The following is a 25,661-nucleotide window of genomic DNA, read 5'->3' as shown; positions in this document are numbered from 1 at the left end:
GCGGCTCCAGGGCGCCGACAAAGCAGCTGTGCGGGGCAAAGCAGCGGTGCCAGCCGGCACCGCCGCGCTGGCCGAAACAGCCGCGCTGGCGACCGTGGAGCACCTCCGCCCGGGAATTTCCTAGTCTGTGGGCAATAAAAACGCGGCGTCCACTCACCCTCTGCGCTTTCACTGGGAACTGCAATCCTGAGCTGTTCCTAAACGGCCTTCTTGGATCGTCCCCTTCCCTTCTTTTTTTCTCGGTTTAATCTGATTCATGTTTCTGTGAGTTTATTTACTGGATTTATTTAAATATATCTATGACCTAGTCAAATGTGTTGTAGCACCTTTTAAGGAAAGTTTTTAAAAGTGTCTTTATACCTTTACTGAATGACAGCAGGCTGATGTTTCAGCTCATGGTGAATGTATAGCATTGAGTTAGATCCTTTTCAGTTAAGAGCTCCACTGCTGGCATGAAGGACTCTAAATGAACTCTACCTTAGCTCCTGATGGCCCCTTTGCAACTATGCTTATTTTGGTTTGTCTCTCCTCTGAGGAATCTTACCCATCTTTGGCTTACCAGCCATCTGTCCAGTGCCAACCAGAGTGACAGTTTGAAGGTTGGAAGGCTCTCAGGAGCTGACCTGCAGAGTGATGTGGGTCCAGGAACAGAGCTATTACCCACCTTTAAGTTGCTTCCCTGGAAACTTAATTTGCCTGCTTAGAAATACAGTATTAGTAAGGCTTTTGGGGCCCTTAACATAATACTTGCTTTGTTTTGAGCTTATTTCATTTAGACATTTGCTAACAGTTGGGTTTTAGCTAGGTGAACATGACTTCCATAAGCCCATAAAAAGGACCACTACCATACATGTCATTTTGAGGTAATTCCATTTTTTCTTGAGGTACAGGCTGGTACTTAATGCCATTAATTGACTGGTGGTTTGCTTGACTACTATTGCTTCTATAGTTGACAGAATACTTCCAATTAGAGGAAGGAAGCAAGGAAATATTAGGCATCCTCCTAACGTGATTACTAGTCCCCCATCAGGGTTTATAAACTTCCACACCATAAAAACCATCCTCCAAAGAGAGAATCTGGTGACCACCTTTCCATGTCTGAACTAGCATATGAGCTAGTTTTCACATCCTGGATGTAATTTCCATGACTGCTTGTCCTTTATTATCATTTAATAGGCAGCGGTTTGATAGGTTAAATTTTCCACAGAAAATACAGTAAGGTATTCCCAATCCAAATAGTTTGCAGGCAATACATACATTTTTCCTCTACCAGTTATCCTTCCTTTTGTACAGATGCTTAGGTTAACAATGGTAGAATAAAAATTAACATTTCTATACCACTACACAGGGGCAGGGTGAATCTTTCCTTGGACATAAGGGTTGGCAGAGATGACAGCATAGTAATAAAATAGTTAACAATACTAAGATAGCAATCGGTCTTAAAATTTCAGTCCACATTTACTTTTGATGACTCCTTAAATTATCTTCTTCTTTGGCCAAGAGATAATTTAAAGCTAGTCTGTTCTCGTAAATGGCATTTCTAATTTTTGTGGATTATACAGCCAATAGATCTAAAGCTTGTGCAGTTTGATTGGTAATGATTTCAAGTACTGCCTGTAACCTTATAATGCTATTGAGCATATAGATAGGAATATGGTATCTCCATGACCCGTCTTGCGCCCAGGTAGCTGACCCATAATATTGAATAATTCTTTCAGGGTCTTTCAATCAGTGTCTTTCCAGTGTCCTATTTTTATACCTCCTTTAATATGTACACTCCTTTTACTTCTGTTTCCCAGTTCATTATAAACAGGGTATCCTAGAGTTTCTCCCAGCTGCAAGGGAGTAAGAAGGATGGTCTGATTGTCCCTAGTACGCAGGCCCCTGTCCAATTGGCTGGTAATTGCCGATAGGCTTGCTGTCTGCAAATCCAGTAAAGGCCGGGGGTGCCTGCCAACTATTGGGTGCCTCCAGTTGATACCAGGAGTGGTTTAAAGCTGGGAAGTGAGAGAATGGGTTGTAGTGTGGCAACCTGGAGGTAACTTTACCTTGTTTATTCTTTCCCTGACACAAAGTTTTCCTTCCTGTTTGGTTGTAGGATTGCTGCCCTAGACAAGCCAGTTTTCCTACTGGATTAATGAAACTGTTTCCCCAGCGGGCAATACAGTACCTCCAGACAGTGGAATTTTTTAGGAGCCAAACACTTGAGCACAGGGTCGGGAGGGGTGAGGGTTAAGGTAAAGTTTTCTTGAGGCATTAATTCTTTTGTTTCCCATGGCCATTGATCTCCCATGTTAGTGCCTCCACAGACATAGGAAGAAGAAACAGCTAGATGGTTAGCTATACTTTCAGCCAGTTGAACAAACAGATTACTGGCTACTTGAGGGGGTTCAAAAACCTCCTGGTTAGTTCTTTTATAGTTTTCATAAAATGACTTAAAAACTTGAAACTGAGGTTAAGGGGGGTGGGCCCGAGTTTTCTTTTTGATAATATGCAAATGGGCCATTGGGAATGTTTTTATAAACACCATTATGGGGTGAACTGCAGTTCATGTGGCTAAATCTGGCTTTAGGATAGTAAGCTTTATAGGATTGCAGGTTTTTGTTTCACAATTTGGCTTTGTTGGCATTTCAGTAAGTGCAACTGGTTTTTGATCCTGCTGTTCAGGGTACCCAGCAGGGGTCCATGTTGTGCAGTACCTACAGTCCTTTTCCAGGGTCCCAGGGGAACAAGATGGAGCAACTCTTGGCCCACACAGATACATACAAAGTTTGCTATGATGTCTTTTCCATGTTAGGTTACCACAGGTAGCAGAGTGGGCTATGCCTGAGTATGTTGCCTGGCAGGCCTCAAAATACAAAGGGAATGCTCCCTTATGGAAGGATGGGACCTCAGTCCTATGTAGAAGATGACCTTCTTTTAACTCCATTCGTATTTCAAACCAGGTCCCAGGCACAGGCCTGGGGCCATAACGTACGTAAGATTGCTCATTGCCTGGGTTACAAACTGAATAAATTGTTTGATGGTAAGTACAAGCCCCTAGCTGAGTCCCTGTACACTTATAATATGTTTGATACAGCAAGGTTTAAACTACTGTATTCCCAATCCAAGTAGTTTGCGGGCACTAAGTACATTCTTCTACTAGTTGCCCTTCCTTTTGTACAGATAATGAAGTTAACAATAGTAGAATAAAAATTAATATTTTATACCACTACACAGGGGCAGGATGAATCTTTCCTTGGACATAAGGGTTGGCAAAGATGACAGCATAGCAGTAGAATAGTTTACAATACTAAGCAGTCAGACTTAAAATTTCAGTCCACATTTACTTTTGATGACTCCTTAAGCTTCAGCCATTCGAGGACTGGTCAGCCTCTGATGGTGCAATTAGAGCATGGCTGCCACTTTCGTTGGCAGTTTGGTTTCGTCTCAGGATTAGCCTGGGTGGATGTTCAGGATCTTGCTCGCTGGTTCACTTCTCCTGGGCTGCTGTGGGTTTTAACCGGCTATGATGAATCCAGGGCATAATGCCTGCAACCTTATCAGCAGTCAGGGTGGACAATATTACAATGTGGGGCTCATCCCAAGTTGGTCCTAAGGTAGTCAGGTTCCACTTTTTAACCCAAACTGAGTCTCCAGGTTTGAAGGGATGTACTGGGTCTGTTGGGCTGATAGGTAATTTTTCTTGAACCCAGCCTCTTATTTTTTGCATAGTTATGCCTAAGGCCTGCATTTGCTTTTTTAGGGCAAACTCTTCTAACTCTCTCAAGTCCCCTTTAATTTCGGTGATGATTGGTGGTGTCCAGCCAAACAAAATTTCATAGGGTAAATACCCGGTCTGTTTGGTGGGAGTACACGTGATTTGGACCATGGGCAAGACCTGATCCCGTCGCAGATGGGTTTCCTGGTGGAATTTCTTTAATAGTTGTTTGAGTATTCAGTTCATATGCTTAACTTTTCCTGAGCTCTGTGGGCGATAGGCAGTATGCAATTTCCAGGTTATTTTCAGCAGCCGTTTTAGGTCTTGGACAATTTCGGCACAAATGCTGGGCCATTGTCTGATTCTGTGGTTGAAGGTAGCCCAAATCTGGGGATAATATCTTTTAATAACATTCTAGTTATTTCTTGTGCCTTTTCCATTCTGGTGGGGCAAGACTCTCCCCAACCTGAGTGGTACAGACAGACACTAACATATAGCAATAGCCTCCTGCCCGGGGCAACTCTGTAAAATCTACAAGCAGATTTTCATAAGGTGCTGCCCCTACTCCTTGAATTCCTGGGGTCCGAGTTGGTCCTGCTGTGGGTTGTTCTGGGCACAGATTAAGCATTGTTCACAAATGGCTCAGGAGATGACAGTGAGCCATGGCATATAGAAGTGGCACCCCACCAGCATTTCTGGTGCTGTCTTTCCTTTATGAGTTCCTTGGTGGAATTGTTTTACAAACCTGGGGGCTGTTACTTCAGGAATAGCTAAACTGCCATCTGAGAATTTCCACCATCCTTCTTTAGTATAGGCTCCCATTTTCTTGAGCAAACCAGGCTTTCTCATTTGGGGAGTAATTTGGCTCTTCTAGAGGCACGGGTTCTGGGAGGAGAGGCATGGCACAGGCTGCCTTTCTAGCTGCTATGCTAGAAGGTGGGGTTTTCATTGTTGTGCACCTACCTTTTGCATCTGCTTTCCTGTTTCTTTTGGCCTCTAGAGTTCCACCTTTCTGATGGCCTCAGAAGTGTATAACAGCTATTTCTTTTGGTTCCCATACTACATCTAAAAGTTGTAAGATTTCTTCTGGATATTTTATACTGGTTCCGTGGGCAGTTAAGAGTCCTCTATCTTTGTATATGCTCCCATGTATATGCAGCGTAGCAAAAGCATACTTTGAGTCGGTGTGTGTTTTGGCTCTTTTTCCCTTAGCTAGCAACAGTGCTCTTGTTAAGGCTACTAATTCTGCTCTCTGGGCTGATGTTCCTGTCAGCAGGCTTTGGGCCTCTACTATTGAATCTAAAGTTACAATTGCATATCAAGCCCACCTGACTCCTTTCACAAAACTGCTACCAATCTGTAAAGTATTCAACATCTGGATTTTGGAGGGAGCAATCTGTGAGATCTTTTCTGCTGGAGAAAACTTCATCTACTGTTTCTATACAGTTATGAAGGGGAGCTCCTGGCCCTAGTGGGAGCAAGGCAGCAGGGTTGAGTATTTACAGTTTCTAAAGTTATGTGGGAATTTTCACATAAGAGTCCCTGGTATTGGGTCATTCTAGGATTTGACAGCCAGTATGCCCTCTTTGAATCATTAACGTTTGGACAGAGTGCAGCACCTGTATGGTTAACTGCTGTCCTAAGGTCAATTTATCTGCTTCCTGTATAAGCATGGCTATAGTGGCAAGGGCCTTTAAAGCAAGGTGACCATCCCTGAGCTACTGAGTCCAGTTGCTTAGATAGGTGGGTTGTTGGGCGGTGCTGTGATCCTAGAATCTGAGTTAAGACCCCGATAGCCATTCTCTATCGCTCATGAACGTACAGGAAGGGCTTAGTTACATCTGACAGTCCTATGGCAGGGGCCCTAACTAGAGCTGTTTTGATTGCATTAAATGCTTTTTGTTGCTCAGGTCCCCAGATGAAGGGTTCCTTTGTGACAGTCCTCTAAAGTGGGACTGCTAAAAGATCATCTACATACTGCAGTAGGCCACATCTTTATTTTAAGGGTGTAGGCATTAAGATTAGATGCTACAGCCTCACTGAAGATTGTGGGGGAGTTCTTGAACCCTTGGGGAAGCCTGGTCCAAGTAAGTTGGAAACTTCTCCATTGAAAAGCAAATAGGGGTTGACTGGTGCGAGGCAAAGGCAAAAAAGAAGGCACCTTTTGTCTAAAACAGTGAACCACACTGCGTTGGAAGGGAGTAGTGAGAGTACAGTATATGGATTTGGCACTACTTGATGAATAGTTACTGTAGCCTGGTTTACAGCTTGAAAGTCCTGTACTAGCCTATAATCATGGGAGATAGCTATCTCATGGTTAGGTAGTGGCTTTTTTACCGGTAAGAGTGGAGTATTCCAAGGTGACTGAGATGGCACCAGAATGCTGTGTTTTCTGAGCTGTTCTAGATGCTTTTCTATGCCCAGGACAGCCTTTTAGGATATAGGATACTGGCACAGCCAGACTGGGGTGGCTCCTGTTTTTAGTGCTACCACCAGAGCATGGTTTACAGCTAGCATAGGTGGATTATTTTCAGTCCATACTTCTGGAAATTCTCTCATTAGCCCTGACAATATGACTTCCTCCATGACCTCCAGGACTGCTTTATGGGTCCTTCCATATCCTTAGCAAATAGCCACCACTCTTCAGCTTGTGGTACTGTGAGGGCTAATACTGTAGCTCTCTGTTAAACTCTAGAGTCATGTTCCCCTCTGGTTTAAAGGAAATCTGTGCTTGTAACTTTTGAAGGAAAACCCTTCCTAACAAAAGGACAGGGCAGCTGGGGAGATACAGGAACTCATGCTGGACCTCAAAAGATGTTCAATAACACATCTTTTTGACTGGCAGAAGAGTCTTTTTTCTGACACTCCTATGGCCCCAATAATGGTAGTATAAGTTTTTGACAGTGGCCCCACTGGTTTTGTCACCACCAGATGCTTAGCACGTGTCTACCATAAAATCTATTTGTTGGCCCCCTACCTTTACCCTGACCATAGGCTTCTGAGGGCTTAGAGAAATGGAGCCCAGTCTGTTTCAGTCTTCATAGCTGTTTATCCCAGCCACGCCAGTTAAACCTGTACACTGATTATTTGGGGCTTGTTGGCTTGCTTCTGCTGGTCTAGGTATTGCATGGGGATAAAACCGGTGGCTGTATGGGGATACCTGATTTTCATATACTACTCTCTCTAGGCACTCAAGTTTCCAGTGTCCTTTCTTCTTGCACACTACATTGATCTCTCCCTAATCTGGGCCAAGTTTCAGACTCCAGTCTGATTACACCTCTCCCACACCCTCTCTTTACACTAGCTCCCCTCTCAACTAAGGCAGCCACTAACAAGTTTGCCTTTTCTTTTGCCTTGTGCCTTGCCTTTCTTTCAGCCTCTTCCTCTCGATTGTAAAACACCTTGGTAGCCACCTGTATGAGTTCAGTAGCATTCTTGCCCTCAAATCCTTCTAGCTTCTGTACCTTCCACCTAATGTCTCCTGTGCTAGCTGACAAAAGCCGCATTCACCATACATTGATTGGCAGGAGCCTCTGGGTCAAATAGGGAATAAATCTGTTATGCTTCACATAGTCTCTAATAAAATTCGCTTGGGCTTTCATCAGGTTTTTGGCGGATCTCTGAGACTTCCCCTATATTTATTATCTTCTTCCCGCCTGCCTTCATACCATTTAAAAGTGCTGCCCTATGTTTGTATGTTTCACAGCCCCTCCTCTTTATTGGGGTCCCACTTAGGGCCTATCTGAGGGAAATGTTGCACTGCATATTGCAGGGCATCATTAGTGCCTGCTGGTGCATTATTTTCTAACCATTGGAGAGCTGCTTGGTTTATTCTCTGTGTTCTTCTATATTAACATTAACAGCAGTTCCTAGCAATCCAGCCAATTAGGGTTATGAGAAGCAAAGATGGACTGTATTAGATCAATGAGAGATTGGGGCTTCTCCATGAAGGAGGGAGTGTGTGGTTTCCAATTTAGAAGGTCAGAGTGGAAAAGGGCTGATGGATACAGATCCTTTGCCCACCAGGAACCTGCCTCCACTCATCTAAATAGGCTGGTGCCGGTGTTTCACGGAGAGGCATCTGCAAAGGCCAAGCACGGCCAGATCGGAAAAACTGGCTGCATTTCTCTTTTCCTTTCTCTCTCCTTTCCTTATGAGAGGGAGATTTGAGCTCCCCTCTGAGTCTTACTTTACTTGACCCCCTGCACCTAGGCCTGGCACAGCATGAGCTCCTGCTTTCTTGTTCTTCACCTTGCCTCGGGTGTGGTAGGGATGGGTATATTGGAGCATAAGGGGTGGAACTTCTGTTTCTTCATGGAAAGTCTGTAAAATTGGGTTCTCTGGTGCCTCTTGCCTTTTCTCTTCCCTTGTGGGCTTGGGGTCTGTAGGTTCCTTGGCCTCCTTTGACCCTGCCCATGCCACTAAGGCGTTGCAGTAGGCAGCTAGGCAAGTTTGCAGCCACTTAGAGTGTATCTTGGGCTACATTGAGCCATGAATCAGTATATGGAAACTGATCTGGATGCCCTGTCTGTCCTCTGATCCCAGTCACCACCCTAAACACTCAGCCAATAGTTTGTCTACCATTTTCTTGGCCAGTCATCCAACACCAAAGGAAGGTCATTCTAACTCACAGAAGGTCCTTAACTTCTGAGGGGACAATTTAACTTCACAGTCTCCTGAGAAGCCTTTCTTAAAGTTCTTTAACGTGCACTCTAGTGGTGTGGGTTTTTACTGTCTTCCTCCCATCCTCCCACACAAGCAACTCTCACAGACTTTCACTTCAGACTGAACACTGTCTCCTGTTGTGGGAGTTTTCAGACTGCCCCTTAGCTAGGAGAGTACTTTATTCCTGTGACCATCAGCTGCAACTGTGGGGGAGCTCCTGTCAGCTGTATGCAGTCAGCCCTCTAGTAAATCAGCCCTAACTCACTGCGGCGCATGCAATCCACACTAAGGGATCTGCGCCTCCCCACTTCACGCCCTGCCTTGGCTCCTCCCTCACCTGTCTCTTTTACACACTTCCACAATCCTCCCCCTTTCCCTCTACAAACCTGCTTAATGAGTCACCACTGTTTGGTGTGCCAGTGGGGATGTGAGTTTCATCCAAATCAGTCAGTCAGTCTCACTTCCCCCAGGCTTTCTGGGTTGAATTAATAATAGTCACTTCCTGGGAGTTGATCAGACTCCCCTTCTACTCTCTTGGGGTGGGCTTTTCTTTCCTTTTCCCTTAATGCCTTACCGTAATTCCTGAAGTATATTGGTCCTGGAGATCATCCTGCAGCCCTTTCCAAGGTTCTGATGCACTGTTTGGGAGTGGGCACTGGGGCACGAAGAGAGCCAATCTACTATCGGCTGCAGTCCTCCCAGTGGCGCCTAGGGTTGCAGGTCTCCCATGGCCCGGGGCCTTGGTCCCACCGGTGAAGGAGACAGTAAGCCTGCCATCTCCAGTCCCTGTTCCAGCACCAGAAAACGTAGCAGGAAATCGGAGATTTCCTGGAGAGACCAATGGGTTTGCAGAAGGATTTTATTTAACGTGATCATGGGCTTAGTGGAATTGCTTCCTAATTCTGAGCAAAAGACAAAGAAAATGGGATGTCTTTATGCACCTGGGTGGTATAGGATGATGAAGCAGAAAGCAACTTTACAGATGCCAGAACAAAGAGCAGTTAATTGTGATGTATTTTACATTTGAAGAGTAACAGTTTGAGAAACACATTTCACAGTCATAGGTTTATCTGCTTTATGACCTTGCACCTGGTCATCAAGAAATCCAGGGATTTCGAAATGCCTGGAAACTTTGCTAAGAATGTAGGGAGGATAGATAAGGTTTAGTGGTTTGCAGGAAGGCAGTTATTCTGACTTAAACACAGCTGGAGAGGTATTAATCAGCACATAACAACAAAATTTATTATATAGCCATTACAAATTATAAGGTTTTGTTTTAATATTATTGCTCTTTAATTTCCTTCAACTTTTCAGGTACACTGATCAAAGGTAGATTTGGTCATATTTCTTGGAGGCTTTGTATATTTCTTTTCACTCTAATCTTCTCGCTTTATTTTATTGAGTTGATCTTCAATCTCTGATATCCTTTCTTCTGCTTGATCAATTCAGCTGTTGAAACTTGTGTATGATTCACAAAGCTCTCATGCTATGTTTTTTAGCTCCATCAAGTTGTTTATATTCTCTCTAAACTGGTTATCTTTTTTTAAGGTTCTGTGCATTGCGTTAGAACACATTCCTTTAGCTCAGAGAAGTTTGTTATTACCCACCTTCTGAAACCTGATTCTGTCAGTTCATCAAACTCATTCTCCATCTGCCCTTGCTGGTGTTGAGTTGTGATCCCTTGGAGGAGAAGAGGAAGCATTCTTGTTTTTGGAATTTTCAGCCTTTTTGTGCTGCTTTCTTCCCATCTTTGTGGATTTAGCTACCTTTGGTCTTCAAAGTCAGAGACCTGGAATGGGTCTCGGAGTGGATGTCCTTCCTGTTGATGTTGAGACTATTTCTTTCTGTTAGTTTTTCTTCTCACAGGCCCCTCCTGCTGGTCTGCTGGAGTTTGCTAGAGGTCCACTCCAGACCCTGCTTGCCTGGGAATCACCCGCAGGGGCTGCAGAACAACAAACATAGCTGCCTGTTCCTTCCTCTGGTAGCTTCGTCCCAGAAGGTTACCTGCCAGATGCTACCCAGAGCTCTCCTGTATGAGGTGTCTCGCAGTCAGGATGCATGGGGGTCAAGGAGCCACTTGAGGAGGCAGTCTGTCTCTTATCAGAGCTGGAATGCTGTGCTGGGAGATCCGCTGCTTTTTTCAGAGCTGCCAGGCAGGGACATTTAAGTCTATTGAAGCTGTGCCTGTAATAGCCCCTTTTCCCAGGTGCTCTGTCCCAGGAAGGTAGGAGCTTGATTTATAAGTCCCTAATGGGCTGCTGCCTTTTTTCAGCGATGCCCTGCCCAGAGAGGAGGGATTTTAGTGACGATCTGCCTGCAGAGGCCTTGCTGAGCTGCCATGGGTTCCACCCAGTTCAAACTTCCCAGCAAGTTTGTTTACACTGATGTTAAAACCTACTAGAGCCTCAGCAATGGTGGATGCCCCTCCCCCTCCCCGAGTTCAAATGTCCCAGGTCGAGCTTAGACTGCTATTATTGGCAGCAAGAATTTCAAGCTAGTGGAACTTAGCTTGCTGGTTTTTGTGGGATGGGACCTGTTGAGCCAGATCACTTGACTCCCTGGCGTCAGCCCCCTTCCCAGGGGAATGAATGATTCTATCTCACTGGTATTCTAAGCGCCACTGGGATATAAGAAAAAATCTTCTACAGCTAGCTTGGTGTCTTCCCAAACGGCTGCCCAGTTTTTGGTTGGAAACCCAGGACTCTGGTGTTGTAGGCACCAGAAGGAATCTCCTGATCTGCAGGTTGTGAAGACTGTGGGAAAAGTACAGTATCTGGCTGGAGTGCAGGGGATGTCCCTTTTGTTTCTCTAGGCTAGGAGAGGGAGTTCCCCAGCCCCTTACACTTCCTGGGTGAGGAAACAGCTCACCCTCCTTGGGCTGCATTCACTGTCCACCCAGTCCCAATGATATGAACCAGGTACCTCAGCTGGAAATGCAGAGATCACCTGCCTTCTGTGTCCATCTCGTTAGGAGCTGTTTATTGGAGCTGTTCTTATTGGGCCATTTTGCCAGCAACCCCTTTTTTTTTTTTCTTTTTTTTTTTGAGACGGGGTCTTACTGTCATCCAGGCTGGAGTGCAGTGGCATGATCACAGCTCACTGCAGCCTGGACCTCCTGCACTCAGGTGATCTTCCCACCTCAGCCTCCCAAGTAGTTGGGCCTACAGGTGCTAATTTCTCTATTAATTGTAGAGACAGGGTCTCACCACATCCCAGGCTGGTCTCAGATTCCTGGGTTCAAGTGAACCTCCCATGTTAGGATTACGGGCATGAGCCACTGCGCCCAGCCAGTCCTTGGTACTATTATAAGTTACATTTTTCGTTAGTATCATCAGAACATTGTGCCTCATATATATAATTTAAAATCACCTATCATTCTTAAGTATAGCTGTTAATGTTTTAACCAGTCTTCCTCTCCCCCAGTATAGCAGCCACCTATTTGAAAATGTTTTGTTGGTTTGTTTGAATAATATCCATTCTTTTCATTATACTCAAAGTACAGTTTGTCAAAGGACATACAATTTGTCAAAAGGAAGTCTAATTAGATATTGTTTATACTTCCATCTCATTTCTATCCCTAGATCTGATGCACATTAACATCCAGAAAAAATGAAAAAAATCTTGAAAGCCAAAATTGAAATGTTAATTTTTAAAAATATATTATTTAGGTAATTATTAGACATCGTTTCTCTATTCTTACCCCAAACGCACACTTAACATGGCTACTCTTCTCCCAGTTTGGTGAAGGTTTTAGTTAAAGGTTTAAATTCTGCCGTGATTTCTTGTCTCTTACATTGTTGTCTTTTTTTTTGGTTTTCATTTATCACAAGTCAGTAATTTTCTAACAAATAAGGTAGGACAGGGCAAAAATAACAAATTTCGCCTACTTGGATCTCTTTGTAATCCAGTTGTCTCTTACTATCAGGACCTTGAAGGATACCCAAATCTAATGTTCAAATCCCTTATATAAGTTGGTGTACTATTTGCATAACTTATGCACATCCTCCTGTATATTTCAAATCATTTCTAGATTACTTAGAATACCTAACATAGACACTATGTAAATAGTTGTTATACTGTATTTTTAAAATCTGTATTTTTTATTTTTTTTTCCCCTGAGTGTTTCAATCTGTAGTTGGTTTAATCCAAGGATGTAGAACCCTCAGATGCAGAGGCAACTATATAGTTCATGGACCAGGCTGGCAAACTTTCCATGTAGGGCCAGAAAGTAAATGTTTTACACTTTCTGGGCTATAATCTATCACATTGTTTTATTTTTCAACCATTTAAAAATTAAAAAGTACTTAGTGTAAGGTTTATTCTCTGTAAGGTTTATTGCCGAGTTTAAAATGAGGAAACTGAGGCCTGCATGAGAACAATTAGACACCAATTTATTCAGCTCCCAGGCAAGGTTCTATGGTCCAGGGGAAGGGGGCCAGAGAAGTCACACCTGACTTCTCTCAGGCGTGGGGTTATATAGGGAGGGAAGGCGCTCTGATTGGCTGTGGAGAAACAGGACGTGGACGTGGCAGGCTGCTATAGGTAGGTAGGCGGGATTTCCAGTGAGTGGGCTGGATGGGGCAATGTGCTATTGGGCAGGTTTTGGTGGGGCTTCTTTTAAATTTTGGCAGGGTTTTCCAGTGGCGGGCTAGGTGCTGAGTGCAGAGTTTAGTGTCGAGTGCAGATCCTGGTGCTGAGTGCAGAGGGGATTTCCAATGGTGGGCTAGGCGCTGAGTGCAGAGTTTAGTGTTGAGCACAGAGGTGGGTGTGGCGAAGCTAGATGCTGAGTGCAGATTCTGGTGACGTAATTTCAGGTGTGGAGAGGGATGGGCGTGTCCAAGCTCTCGGCGAGGCAACCGGCCTTACATTCTGACCCTTTTAATGATACAGGACGCCACTTCTTTCTGGCTACTTCCTGCTGAATAGGGGTGGAGTGAGGTGGAGGGGTCAGTTGGCTGAGTCGGACATAGGGGTGAAGTATCATCTGGTTTATGGCCACCCTGTAAATTTCTCTCATGCGGGCCTGTAAAAACTTGAGAAAAAAAGGGGCTAGTATCAGTAGAAGACACACAACGATAACGGGGGTGATAATGGGAGCCAGCCAGGTAAGCATGGGGGATTGCCACCAGTTGAGAGACGAGGCTGGTGCGCGCTGCTTCCTGCGGAGGTTCTCTTGGAGGCTATAGAGAGTGTTGACATTTTCTTCCACAAGGCCTGTTTCATTGATGTAATAGCAGCACTGCTCCTGGAGAAACAGACAGGTACCTCCTTTTTCTGCTGTTAGTAAGTCTAGGGCCCGTCGGTTCTGAAGAGTCACCTGAGCCAGCGATGTGATTTGTTGCTGGAGGGAGGCTAAAGAGGTGGCTGACACTTGAGTAGCCACACGGAGCTTGTCTTCCAGTTGAGCGACTGAAGTGACGCTGTAGCCCATGGCACCACTCCCTATTCCAGCTGCTACTAGAGAGGATGCTAAAGAGAGGCCAGCTACTATCAGGAGGAAGACTGCTCATTTGCTACAGTGATTAGGGGACGGTGTGATGAGGGATAGGAACTCAGCTTGTCCATATACTTCTAACTGCGGGGCTAGTGTGACGGGCACACAGGAAAGGGAGGGATGCATCAATAACTTTGGTTAGGGTTCCATTACACCAAAAGTATCCTCCTGGAGGCGTGTAAAGGGAGGATTTTACTTCTACCGTGGTGTTACACCAGAGGCTGGGGCTGCTGGCTGTCCCATAGCAGAGAGAGAAAGATTTGAGAGTGCGCCTTGAACAGTGGGATACCCGTTAAGGTGGTGGCAGGCCCCGTAGGTGATTGTGGCAGGTTGAACTCAGTCCGGAGGGGAACTGCAGCTAAGGGAGGGTTGTTAAGGGAGGCACATAAAAAGCAATTAGTAAAGTTTGTGGCTTCGGTTAAGCCTAGCATATTAACACTCTGCTGCACTAGGGTTAACCAAGAGAAAGGTTGAGGAGTGTTGCTCAAGGTCAAGGGCCTGAGGGGGGGTTAGTTAAGGTGGCCTCATTTTGTAGGATGGTGTTACCTAAAAAGTTGAGTCGGTCTATTTCTACCGGTACAATGCGGGTATAAGACCAGAATATGAGCCACATACCACTGGGGCGGCTGTCTTCGAACCTGGTGTATATTTTACCTGTAGTTTCCATTTCCCAGCAGTTGTCCCAGGGATCGTGGATGGTAAGGGACACTTCACCTTGGTTGTCGGCAGAGAGCATATTACTTTTTGGGGAGGTGCGTGTCCTGAAGGTTCTGTGCATAACACAAGAAGCATACGGGCATCCACCATAGGTAGTATTCCACTTATGACAGTCTTTTTTGGTTTGGTCATATAGAAAGCAGAGGCCAAAGTTATTCCAGTTTTTGATAGTATTGGACTCGGATTTTGGAAATTCAAATTTTATGGCTGATTGGCAGCCTGTGGGCTGGCAATCTGCTTGGGCAAGGTATTGGGTTTTAGTGGTGGGGCCTTTCGTCCAGGACTCCTGAAGGTAGAACCGCCAGACATAGTAGGAGTTGGCTTTAAGAGGGGATATCAGAAGAATTGTTAGGAGGAGAATTTGAAGGGTTAGAAGTTGATGGGTAGGGGTTAAGGGTGAGGTGGAGGCGAGTGGGGCCCAAGGGTTCAGATTTTCACTGATTATTTTTGGGAGCCAGTTTGAAGCGGGACACATGGTACCAAGGGATGCGGCCTAAAAGCTTTGCGGCAATCGGGGTGGTTAGGATGACAATGTGGGGTCCCGACCACCTGGGCTGCAGAGACCCTGGCTTGAGTTCCCGGAGGAGGACACTGTCACCTGGCTGGAGAGGTATAGTCGGGTGGGGGGAGTCTGGTCCTGGAACCAAGGGGAGAGTACGGTCCGTGTGTTCCCTGAGTAAGTGGCGGAGGAGGGGGAAGTAGGAGGCTAGAGGAGGTGGTTGTACCGGGAGATTATGAGAGACCAGGAAAGGTAGTCCGTACAGTAATTCAAAGGGGCTGAGACTCGGCCTCCGTGGGGTGGCTCAAACCCAGGCTAGGGCAAGAGGTAGGAGTGTGGGCCAAGAGAGTTTTACCTCTATGGTGAGTTTGGCCAAATGATTCTTGAGGAGGCCGTGAGCCCGTTCAACCTTACCCGACGACTGACAGTGGTAGGGGATGTGTAGTTTCCAGGAGATATTGAGAGACTTGGCGACGAGCTGGACCACCTGAGCTGTAAATGCTGGACCGTTGTCTGACTGGATGTTTCCTGGCACGTCGAAATGAGGGATAATTTCCTGAATTAAGAGGGAGGCCACCGTGTCCGTGGTTTCTTTGGAGGTAGGAAAGGCTTCAATCCATCCAGAAAAGGTATCTACAAAGGTTAGGAGGTAGCGAAGTTTTTTGTGAGTGGGCATATGGGTAAAATCAATCTGCCAGTCTTGGGCTGGCAAGTGGCCACGCATTTGGTGGGTAGGAAACTGTGGCCTTAAGCCTGCCTGAGATGAGACCTTAGAGCAGGTAACACATGCCTTGTGTACTTGCTCAATTGTCTATTGCAGACCTGGCAAGAAAAAGAGGGGCTGACAAAATGGTGCAATGCTTTGGGCCCTATATATAAGGATTGGTGGATTTCAGCAATAATTTTTGGGGCCTGTTCCCGGGGAAGGGCGATTTTGTTTAGGAAGATCCAACCCTGATCAGACTCGGTTCCCCTTTTTAATATGAGGGCTTGTTTCTCTGATGGCAAGTAAATTGGCGGTGTGGCCGTGGTGAGAAACAGGACTGGAATGGGGGCTAGCCTGGTAGTGGTTAAGGATTTTGCTGCCGCATCTGCCCTTGCATTGCCCCGGGAAACAGCATCCTCCTGGGCTTGGTGCCCTCGGCAGTGGATGACGGCGACTTCTTTGGGCAGTGATAGGGCCTGCAGGAGATTAGAGATTTGGGTAGCGTTAACTATGGGGGACCCTTTCGTAGTAAGGAATCCCCACTCTCTCCAGAGGGCAGTGTGGCAGTGGGTAATAAGAAAAGCATACTTTGAGTCAGTATAGATATTTGCTCGCTTTCCCTGTGCTAACATGAGAGCTTGGGTTAAGGCAATGAGCTCCGCCTTTTGCGATGTGGTTCCATTGGGGAGGCGGTGTGCCTCGAGGGTGGCTGAATCTGTAACTACTGCATAGGCGGCTTTTGGCCACCCCTCGGCTGTCACTACTGAACTCCTGTCTACATGAAAGGTAAGGTTGGGGTTAGATAGGGGAAGGTCAGACAGGCCCTCCCGAGGCTTAGCAAATGCATCCAGTAGTTCAGGGCAGGAATGGGCTGGGGAGGGAGAATGGGATGGAAAGGGAAACAAAGTGGCTGGGTTGAGTGGAGAAGTGGGATGAAGGCTAACTGAAGGATTTTCAATAAAGAGTAGATGAAACTTCTCTAGGCGAGAGGGTCCTAGGTGAGTGAGAGATTTGTGAGAGAGAAGGTCAGTCAGCCGATGAGGAGAGAGCACCAAGATAGGCTAGCCTAAAGTAAGTTTGAGGGATTGCTTGGTAAGTTCTGTTACCGCTCCCAGGGCCTGCAGGCAAGGCTGCCATCCCCTGACTGTGGGATCAAGTTGTTTTGATGAGTATGCTACAGGACAATACACAGGGCCTAGGGGTTGGGTTAGGACTCCAACTGCGATACCTTGTTTCTCATCAGTAAACAAGTGGAAGGGATGGTTAAGGTCAGGCAGTTGAAGTGGAGGTTCCATGGACAGAGCAGTTTGTAGGGTTTTGAAAGCTTGTTTTACAACTCCAAGATGAGAGAGGGGTTGTGTGGGTGTGTCCTTAGACGCCACATACAGAGGTTTAGCTAGAGCAGCAAAGTTAGGTACCCAGTGATGGAAGAATCCTACAAATCCTAAGAAGGAGAGAATCTGGTCTGCAGTCTCCGGAGGCCGCAGTGAAAGAAGTGCCTGCTGGCGGTCAGTTGTTAGGCTTTTAGTTTTGGGGGTGAGGTGAATGCCTAAGTAGATTACTGAGGTGACTGACAACTGTCCTTTGGCGGGGGATACCCAGTATCCCCAGGATCCAAGAAAGTTAAGGAGAGTGGCAGTGTGCTGTTGAGACAGAGAGGGAGGGGCTACAAAGTAATAGGTCATCCACATACTGGAGAAGGAGACTAGGTTGGAGGGAGCAGGAGCTGAGGTCAGCTGCTAAGACTTGTCCGAAAATATGGGGGCTGTCTCTAAATCCCTGGGGCAGGACTGTCCAGGTGAGCTGCTATGACAGTTGGTGTCAGGATTGGTTCAGGTGAAGGCAAAAAGGAAGTAAGACTCTGGGTGAAGGGGAATAGTAAAGAAGGCATCCTTGAGGTCAAGAACTGTAAAATGAGAGGTAGTGGAGAGAATGTTGGATAATAGGGTGTATGGATTGGGGACCACCGGGTGGAGGGGTACCACTGCCTTGTTGATGAGGCGCAGGTCCTGAACTACACGGTAGTCGCCGGTCAGCTTTTGGACCCGTAAGATTAGGAGTATTACAAGGGGAACTGGTGGGGATAAGGAGTCCCTGAGCCAGAAGCTGGGTGATGATAGGCTTTAGGCCCTGGCGGTGGGTCTTTAAGATGGGAAACTGAGGATTTGAGGGAAAGTGGGTAAAGTTTTTGAGAAGTATTTTAACTGGTGTGTGATGTCTGGCCACCACAGGCTTGGAGGTATCCCATACCGAGGGATTAACTTCATTAGGAGGGATAGGGGGTTAAGGCGAGGAGTCAAGACAGGGTGTGTTACCGGTTAGGAATAGCAGTAGAAGGTGGGCAGAGGATGGGCTTGAATGTGGGTGGCCAGTGAATTGGAGGGTGGCCCCTGCAGTCTGGAGAATATCTCGTCCTAAAAGGGGGACTGGGCATGAGGGTATAATTAGAAAGGAGTGGGAGAAGCGATGTCCCTCAAGAACACAGGCTAAGGGACGAGTTTGGTTAGGAAAGGAGGGCTTTCCATCAATCCCCATGACTGAAACCTGGGAAGGTATGCTAGGTCCTGAGTAGGAAGGCAGTACAGAATAGGTAGCCCCGTATCCATTAAAAAAGAAATGGACTTAACCCACTGCCTGCAGCGTTACCCTGGGCTCAGCAAGGGTGATGGGGGTCCTCAAGTCCGGGCTCTGTCAGTCATCCAGAAGGCCGAGAAGTTTAAGCGGAGGGACTGCTTCCTGTGGACCGGCCTGCCCTCCACATAGAGGTGTGGGGGGCGAGCATGCAGCCTGGGACAGGCAGTCAACCTTCCAGTGTCCAGTCTGTTTGCAGCTTGGGCAGGGTCCAGGAGGTGGATGAGGACAGGGGCACTGCCGTGCCCAGTGTCCCTCCTGGCCACATTTAAAACAGGGCCCAGGCGGGGCCTTTGAAGAATTTTGGGAGGGTTTGATGGACCCCCTCCACCGGATGTTCAGTGGGCTGCCGGCCTCGGGGCTGCTACAAGAGCTCGGGTTGGAAGGCCTACCTTTTGCTGTAAACCAGCCTGGTGGGTGGCCTCAGCCTTTTCCTCTCGGCCGTTGAAAACTTTAAATGCCATGTTCACCAGGTCCCATATGGGAGTTTGGGGGCCCTCCTCAGCTTTTTTTTTTTTGGACGGAGTTTCGCTCGTTACCCAGGCTGGAGTGCAATGGCGTGATCTCGGCTCACCGCAACCTCCACTTCCCAGGTTCAGGCAATTCTCCTGCCCCAGCCTCCTGAGTCGCTGGGATTACAGGCATGTGCCACCATGCCCAGCTAATTTTTTGTACTTTTAGTAGAGACGGGGTTTCACCATGTTGACCAGGATGGTCTCGATCTCTTGACCTCGTGATCCACCCGCCTCGGCCTCCCACAGTGCTGGGATTACAGGCTTGAGCCACTGCGCCCGGCCCTCCTTAGCTTTTTTAAGTTTCCTCCTTATATCAGCTGCCTACTGGGAGATGAAGTGGGTGGCTAGGACTGTAGCCCCTGCTAAGGAGGCCGGATCTAGCCAGGTATGGAGGATCATAGCCTTAGTTAATCAGTCTAGGAAGGCAGCTGGGTTTTCATCAGGACTCTGAGTTATTTCCCTTAACTTGTCATAATTTACTACTTTTTGAGCTGCGCTCTGCATGCCCACTAAGAGGCACTGTAGCATTTGGTCTCGGCGGCGGCAGCAGCCATCTCGACCAGTTTGATAGTCCCAATTAGGGTCTGCCTTGGGGACTGCTGCGCCTACTGGCATTCAATTGTTTGTGAGATGCACCTGATCGGTGTGAGTTCAGGCTGCTGTAAGAATGCGGTCACACTCATTGGAAGTAAGAGTGGAGGACAGGATCACATAGGTGTATCATGCCAGGTTCGGTTGTATGCTTGGGTGAGGTAATGAAATTCTTTGGTATAAGCCGTAGGATTGGTAGAGAATGACCCTAGGCGTTTTTCAATGGCTGATAGATCAGAGAGGGAGAAAGGAACATGCACTCAGACAGCGCCTTCTGCTCTGGCTACTTTGCAGAGGGGGCATAGGAGAGGAGTCCTATTGTTGAGAGTACAGCATGAGCGCGTGTGAGCACTAAGTTGGGATCAGGAAGAGGAGGAGCCAGAGGGGGTTGGGGTTTCACATAAGGTGGGGGATCGGTGGGTCGGGCAAAGGGAAAGGGGAGTTCTTCGGGTGGGTCGGGGTCGGACAGGGAGGAAGAGGAGGGTGGAGGAGTAGAGGGCGATGAGGAAGTTTGTGGCCAGTAGAACCTGGGTGATGGTGCAGGAGGAGCAGAGGGCAGGGCAGGAGCGAAGGTACCAGAAAGCCTGCACGTAGGGGACCTTGGACCATTTACTGTTCTTTTGGCAGAAGTGGTCTAAGTCTGTCAGGACGTTAAAGTCAAGTGTGCCCTCTGGAGGCCACTTAGATTGGTTGTCTAGGGGATTCTGTGACCAAGCCACGGTAGAGAGGAAAAGCAGCCTCCTCTTTTTAACGGAAAGGCCCACCCAGTTTGGGTAGATTTTGGACTAGGCACCCTAATGGCAATTTAGGGTCTGGGTGGGACTTCTGATTGTCCATGGTTCACCTTCTTGTGGGGTAGTTAGGGGTAAGAAAGGAATATGGAAAGGTATTATACCCAATGCAGGCAGAAGTACCCCTTTTCCGGGGGAGGATGGCTAGAGAACTTACAGGCTGCAATGATTCTGATGAGAAAGAAAAAAAAAAAAAAAGAGACAGGGCTAGTGCTATCTGAGACAAAACCACATATAGGATTGACAGACGAAGGGTGGGTGCCCCCCAGATGGGAGACCAGTCTGATGCCTTCCCAGCCACGTCCCCAAAGGGAGTTTCAGGGCATCTTGGCTAAGGTGTACTCGTATAACCCCCGGGCCTGGTCACCTTCAGTTTCCTGAGGTGAATCACTGTTATGCCTTATGACGTCCCTGTGCAACCACAGGTTGAGGCCTACACAAGCCCCATGGCCATCAGGCCGTGGGACTACACATAAACTCACTCACTCAGGATTGGGAAGAGAAACCAAAAGTACGGTTACTTAATTAATGGGAGCTTATGTGCCAAAAGGCTGATTTGAGATAAACGTTTTTAATGTCGTAAGCTGGGGGATTTGGTCCTGTTGTTAGGCAGGGCCTGGGTCTGCAAACAGGGCTTCTGAATACCCAAACCTTGGCCACTACTGTGGAGATGTTCAGAAGGCGTCCCGGACTGCACTTCCGAACACCGGAGAATACAAGAGGGTTCAAGAAGGTGGGGACGTCTCCCTCAGAATCCTGACCCTGAGAAACCCCTCACAGGGAGAGGACAAGAGTATAGGGACGTCTCCTCTTCACTCAGGTCCTCGGGACGAGGCCGGGGCCCTGGGCCCATGGTGAGAAACAAGAAGGAGCCCCGGACACGGCCGTGATTACAAGCTGGGAGTCCAGGAGGCAGGCAGCGGGAGAGGCTGTGGGCAACAGAAGTCTTACCTTGTGGTGGAGTGGTTCCCTGGTCCGGCTTCGGATGAAGGAGTCAGTTTACCCCAGGAGGGGTCTTACAACTCCTCCCGGGTTTCGGCACCACTTGTAAGGTTTATTCTCTGTAAGGTTTATTGCCGAGTTTAAAATGAGGAAACTGAGGCCTGCATGAGAACCAATTAGATGCCAATTTATTCGGCTCCCAGGTGAGGTTCTATGGTCCAGGGGAAGGAGGCCAGAGAAGTTGTGCCTAACTCCTCTCAGGCGTAGGGTTATATAGACCGTGGAGAAACAGGACGTGGACGTGGCAAGGTAGGCGGGATTTCCGGTGAGCAGGCTGGATGGGACAATGCGCTATTGGGCAGGTTTTGGCGGGGTTTTCCAACAGTGGGCTAGGTGCCAAGTGCAGAGTTTAGTGTCGAGTGCAGATCCTGGTGCTGAGTGCAAAGGGGATTTCCAACGGTGGGCTAGGTGCCCAGTGCAGAGTTTGGTGCTGAGTGCAGATTCTGGTGACGTAATTTCAGGCGTGGAGAGGGATGGGCGTGTCCAAGCTCCAGGCGAGGCAACCGGCCTTACACTTAGTTTGAGGGTAGTTAAAAATGGGGTAAGCCAGGTTTGGTCAAAGTTTGCCAATTCCTGGACTAGTCTGCTGAATCTTTAAAGCTTATGTAAAATCATCATTGCCATGATGGAACAGACTTTGAAAAAATCATGACTGTAGCTGGGCATGGTGGCTCACACCCGTAATCCTAACACTTTGGAAAGCTGAGGCGGGTGGGTCATGAGGTCAAGAGAGTGAGACCCTCTGGCCAACATGGTGAAACCCTGTCTCTACTAAAAATAGAAAAATTAGTTGGGCATGGTGATGTGCGTGCACCTGTATTTTCCAGCTACTTGGGAGACTGAGGCAGGAGAATCCCTTGAACCCAGGCGGCAGAGGTTGCAGTGAGCCAAGATTGTGCCACTGCACTCTAGCCTGGTGACAGAGCAAGACTCCATCTCAAAAAAAAAAGAAGACTGTAGCTAAATCCTGTGACATAGTCCCTAATAAAGAAATCTTTGTTTTTAAGCTTGACTCCTAAGTAGAAAAATTATCAAATTGCCATTCTGAATTAGAGTGCTGCCGATTACTACCCTACGTGGCACAAGTTGTAGTAGTACAAAAAGTCCAAGGGGGAAAAACCCCCTTTATAGTCTCCTTACCTTTGAAGACCGATTTATTCTCTGTGTAGATAATCTTCTATATCACTGATTTCTTTCAGCTGACCTCAAGAGAATTTGCAAGACAATAGTTGAGGCTGCAAGTGACGAGGAGAGACTAAAAGCTTTTGCTCCCATTGAGGAAATGATGACTTTTGTGCAGTTTGCTAATGATGAATGTGATTATGGCATGGGGCTTGAGTTGGGAATGGACCTCTTTTGCTATGGCTCACATGTGAGTAAAAAAACTCCACCTGCCACCCACTGCCCCACCTCCCTCCTCTACCCCCAACACACATGAATACATGCACATTTATACCACCAAATTCCAGCAGAGCTAAGATAGAGATTCAGCTTGTATTTCAAAATGAATTTTTTGAAGTGATTTTTTTTTTAAAGCAAATGTCCTAAAAATATTTGAAATTCATCTTATATTCTAGCAAAGGTAATAACCAAGATTATTTGCATTCAGGCTTACATTAAAGTGTATTTACTGATTAGGTACATTATAGGGATATGCCTTCTTGCTGTGTGTATAGATTTGGAGCTATGTTTGGGGATGTGTGCACACACCTTAGGCTCCATTTTGTTTCCATTGTGGTGGGGGTATTTGTTATTGTGCTTGAAATCTTAGATGAAAAATATACTTTAAAAATTGTTTAAGCTTTGTAAGAGATGCTGTTTTACCATTAACTATTTGCTCATTAATAAAAAAATTTTACTTAATAGCTAAACCTGTGCTTACTCAACCATAGTTGCCTGAAAGTCAAAGAGGCAATAAGGTATGGCAGGCATGACATGCCCATGGGGCTAAACTGGTTGTAAATGACATCTTCCCCAGTGTGTAAGATTGGGCAAGCTTTCCAACACCTTTGTATCCGTCTCTTTACCTGTAAGCTATGTCTGCACATGTGCACACCCGTTCGCAGAGCATTTAATTCTCATTTAACCTACTTATAACTAAGTCACAGAGAGTCAAACCATCTTGCCCGGCGTTGACACGAGCAGTCTGGTTCCAAAGTCGGTGCCTAAATGACCGCAGTAATTCTCAAACTATAAAATGCATGTGACTCACCTGCAGACGTTGTTAAAATGCACTCTATTGGTAGGTCCAGGATTAGATCAGAGACTACGTATCTGTCATGCTTCCAGGTGATGGTGATGCTGCTGCCCTGCAGACCACAGGGGAAAGAGCAAGACTAACAGTAGCTTTCCAGCTTTAGCGTGCATCAGTCATCGGGAGGGCCTGTCCAAACCACACACTGGCACTCTCCCCACCCTCCCCAAGTTTGATTGAGATCTAGGATAGGTCCTGAGAATTTGCATTTCCAACAAGTTACCAAGTGAAGTTGATGCTCTTGGTCAGGGGTGTACATTTTGAGAACCCTGCTATAAACCATCTTATACTACTTTTCTTTACCAACCTCATAATTATCAGTAAAAATAATCAGAATGTTTAACAGCCAGAATGACAGTCATCAGTCAATCCAAATGGTGCTTGACCTGCTAGAGAGGCCCTAAGCATACACAGAGCCATAAGATGTGAACCAGTGAATAGCAAACTTGATTGTTGTGAGAATGAAAAGACGTGTAAGAGGAGTTATAAAAAGATTTAGCACAGGCCGGGCACGGTGGCTCACGCCTGTAATCCCAACACCTTGGGAGGCCAAGGCAGGCGGATCACAAGGTTAGGAGATCAAGACCATCCTGGCCAACATTCTATCTACTAAAAATACAAAAATTAGCCAGGTGTGGTTGCAGGCAGCTGTAGTCTCAGCTACTTGGGAGGCTGAGGCAGGAGGACCACTTGGAGGCAGCGGTTGCAGTGAGCTGAGATGGTGCCACTGCACTTCAGCCTAGCACCAGAGTGAGACTCTGTCTCAAAAAAAAAAAAATAAAAGACTTAGCGCAGTACTTACCACATGTTAAGGGCTAAATGTATGATCAACAAAAAGGTGGTATATGTAGATAACAGTAATCTAAAATCTTTTGATAAACCTAAGGCAGTGGCTCTTAACAGGGATTGGGAGGTGGTACATGTTGGGGATGGGGGAGAAGGAATTTGAGGATAAAGGAAATACGATCTGAAAACTCACTTTCAGCATAGCTATTGTTACAGAATGAAGGAAAATAAAGCTTAAATTTTGACTGGAAATACACTGGAGAGAATAAAACGTCTTTGTGGGCATAGTTCGGGGTGATACAAAATTGATAAAACCTAAAGGAAGAAGAAAACTCAAGTTTAGTTTTCTTAATTTTCAAGATATGCCATTAGTCTTCTAGAGCAACAAGATTGCCTCTTAGAATGCCAGGTGCCTGTCCCTAAATTGTGTTCACTTATCACTTGAGAGTGTAGCTAAAATGATTTTGGAAGTAGCCTTTGTTAAACAAGTGCTTTTTTCTTGATATTTTTTCTGCTACTTACTAGGATAATCTGCTATGTTCTCTGCTTCATGTTGTATTTTTTTATTTTTCAGTATTTTCATAAAGTTGCTGGTCATCTTTTACCTCTTGCTTATAAACTGTTGAAGAGGAATCTGTTTGCAGAAATCATTGAGGAACATCTGGCAAACAGAAGTAAAGAGAACATAGACCAACTTGCTGCATGAGTAAGGAGGCTTATTTGGTGTACAGTATTTCAAGGGACTAATATTAAACTTGTGATTTTTGTTTTGTTTTTAAGGAATACAAAAAAATATATACTAAAAATATAAGGTTCTTCTGCCTGGTTTTCCTTCTTTAATGTGCAAGCAAATGGCAGTTAAATCATCTAAATGGTCACCCTAATCACATTTTGGAAGACAAAGTCACCCTTTGATATGTCAGAGGAAGCCACTGTCTAATGCCTGTGGTTAACCAGACCATCCTTACAGAGTCTTGTTTCAGTATTTATCATATGGGCAACTAAAAATATTTCCTCTGAGTGAGTCTTGGGTTAACAGCTGTAGCTTTAAAGATTGTGTTTATGGTGGGTGAGGAGGAGAACAGAAAGAAACTCTACAATCAGCACTCTCCCAGGGTGCGTGACCTACCCAACCTGCATTTTGGGTCGTATCTCCAGGTGACTCCCAGCAAGTAGTCCAGTTATCCTATTAGAGATACTATTTTAAATCTTAACTCAGTCTGTCATTTACTAATATAGCCTGGTATATTGATACATCGTGTTAACATAAGATTGTAATCAGTATGCTGTTATTTTAGATTTAAAAGTTT

At 46.3% G+C, this 25,661-nt stretch overlaps 1 protein-coding gene across 2 annotated transcripts in view; it reads left to right on the top strand.

Moving 5' to 3' along the window:
* Positions 1 to 25,159, top strand: part of LOC116566143 (histone PARylation factor 1) — a 66,764-nt gene extending 41,605 nt beyond the window's left edge. For both annotated transcript variants that reach the window (XM_032300155.1, XM_032300153.1), the window contains exons 7-8: positions 22,511 to 22,683; positions 24,926 to 25,159. In XM_032300155.1, the coding sequence (XP_032156046.1) occupies positions 22,511 to 22,683; positions 24,926 to 25,057 (305 nt within the window). In that variant the 3' untranslated portion in view covers positions 25,058 to 25,159. The remainder of the gene's footprint in view (positions 1 to 22,510; positions 22,684 to 24,925) is intronic.
* The last annotated feature ends 502 nt before the right edge of the window (positions 25,160 to 25,661 follow it).

Source organism: Sapajus apella, unplaced genomic scaffold, assembly GCF_009761245.1.
Source record: "Sapajus apella isolate SASKATOON/1434 unplaced genomic scaffold, GSC_monkey_1.0 scaffold42, whole genome shotgun sequence".
In the NCBI taxonomy this organism is placed as follows: domain Eukaryota; kingdom Metazoa; phylum Chordata; class Mammalia; order Primates; family Cebidae; genus Sapajus; species Sapajus apella.
Note: the sequence above shows the minus strand (reverse complement) of the source record. Positions and strands in the feature narration are given on the sequence as shown.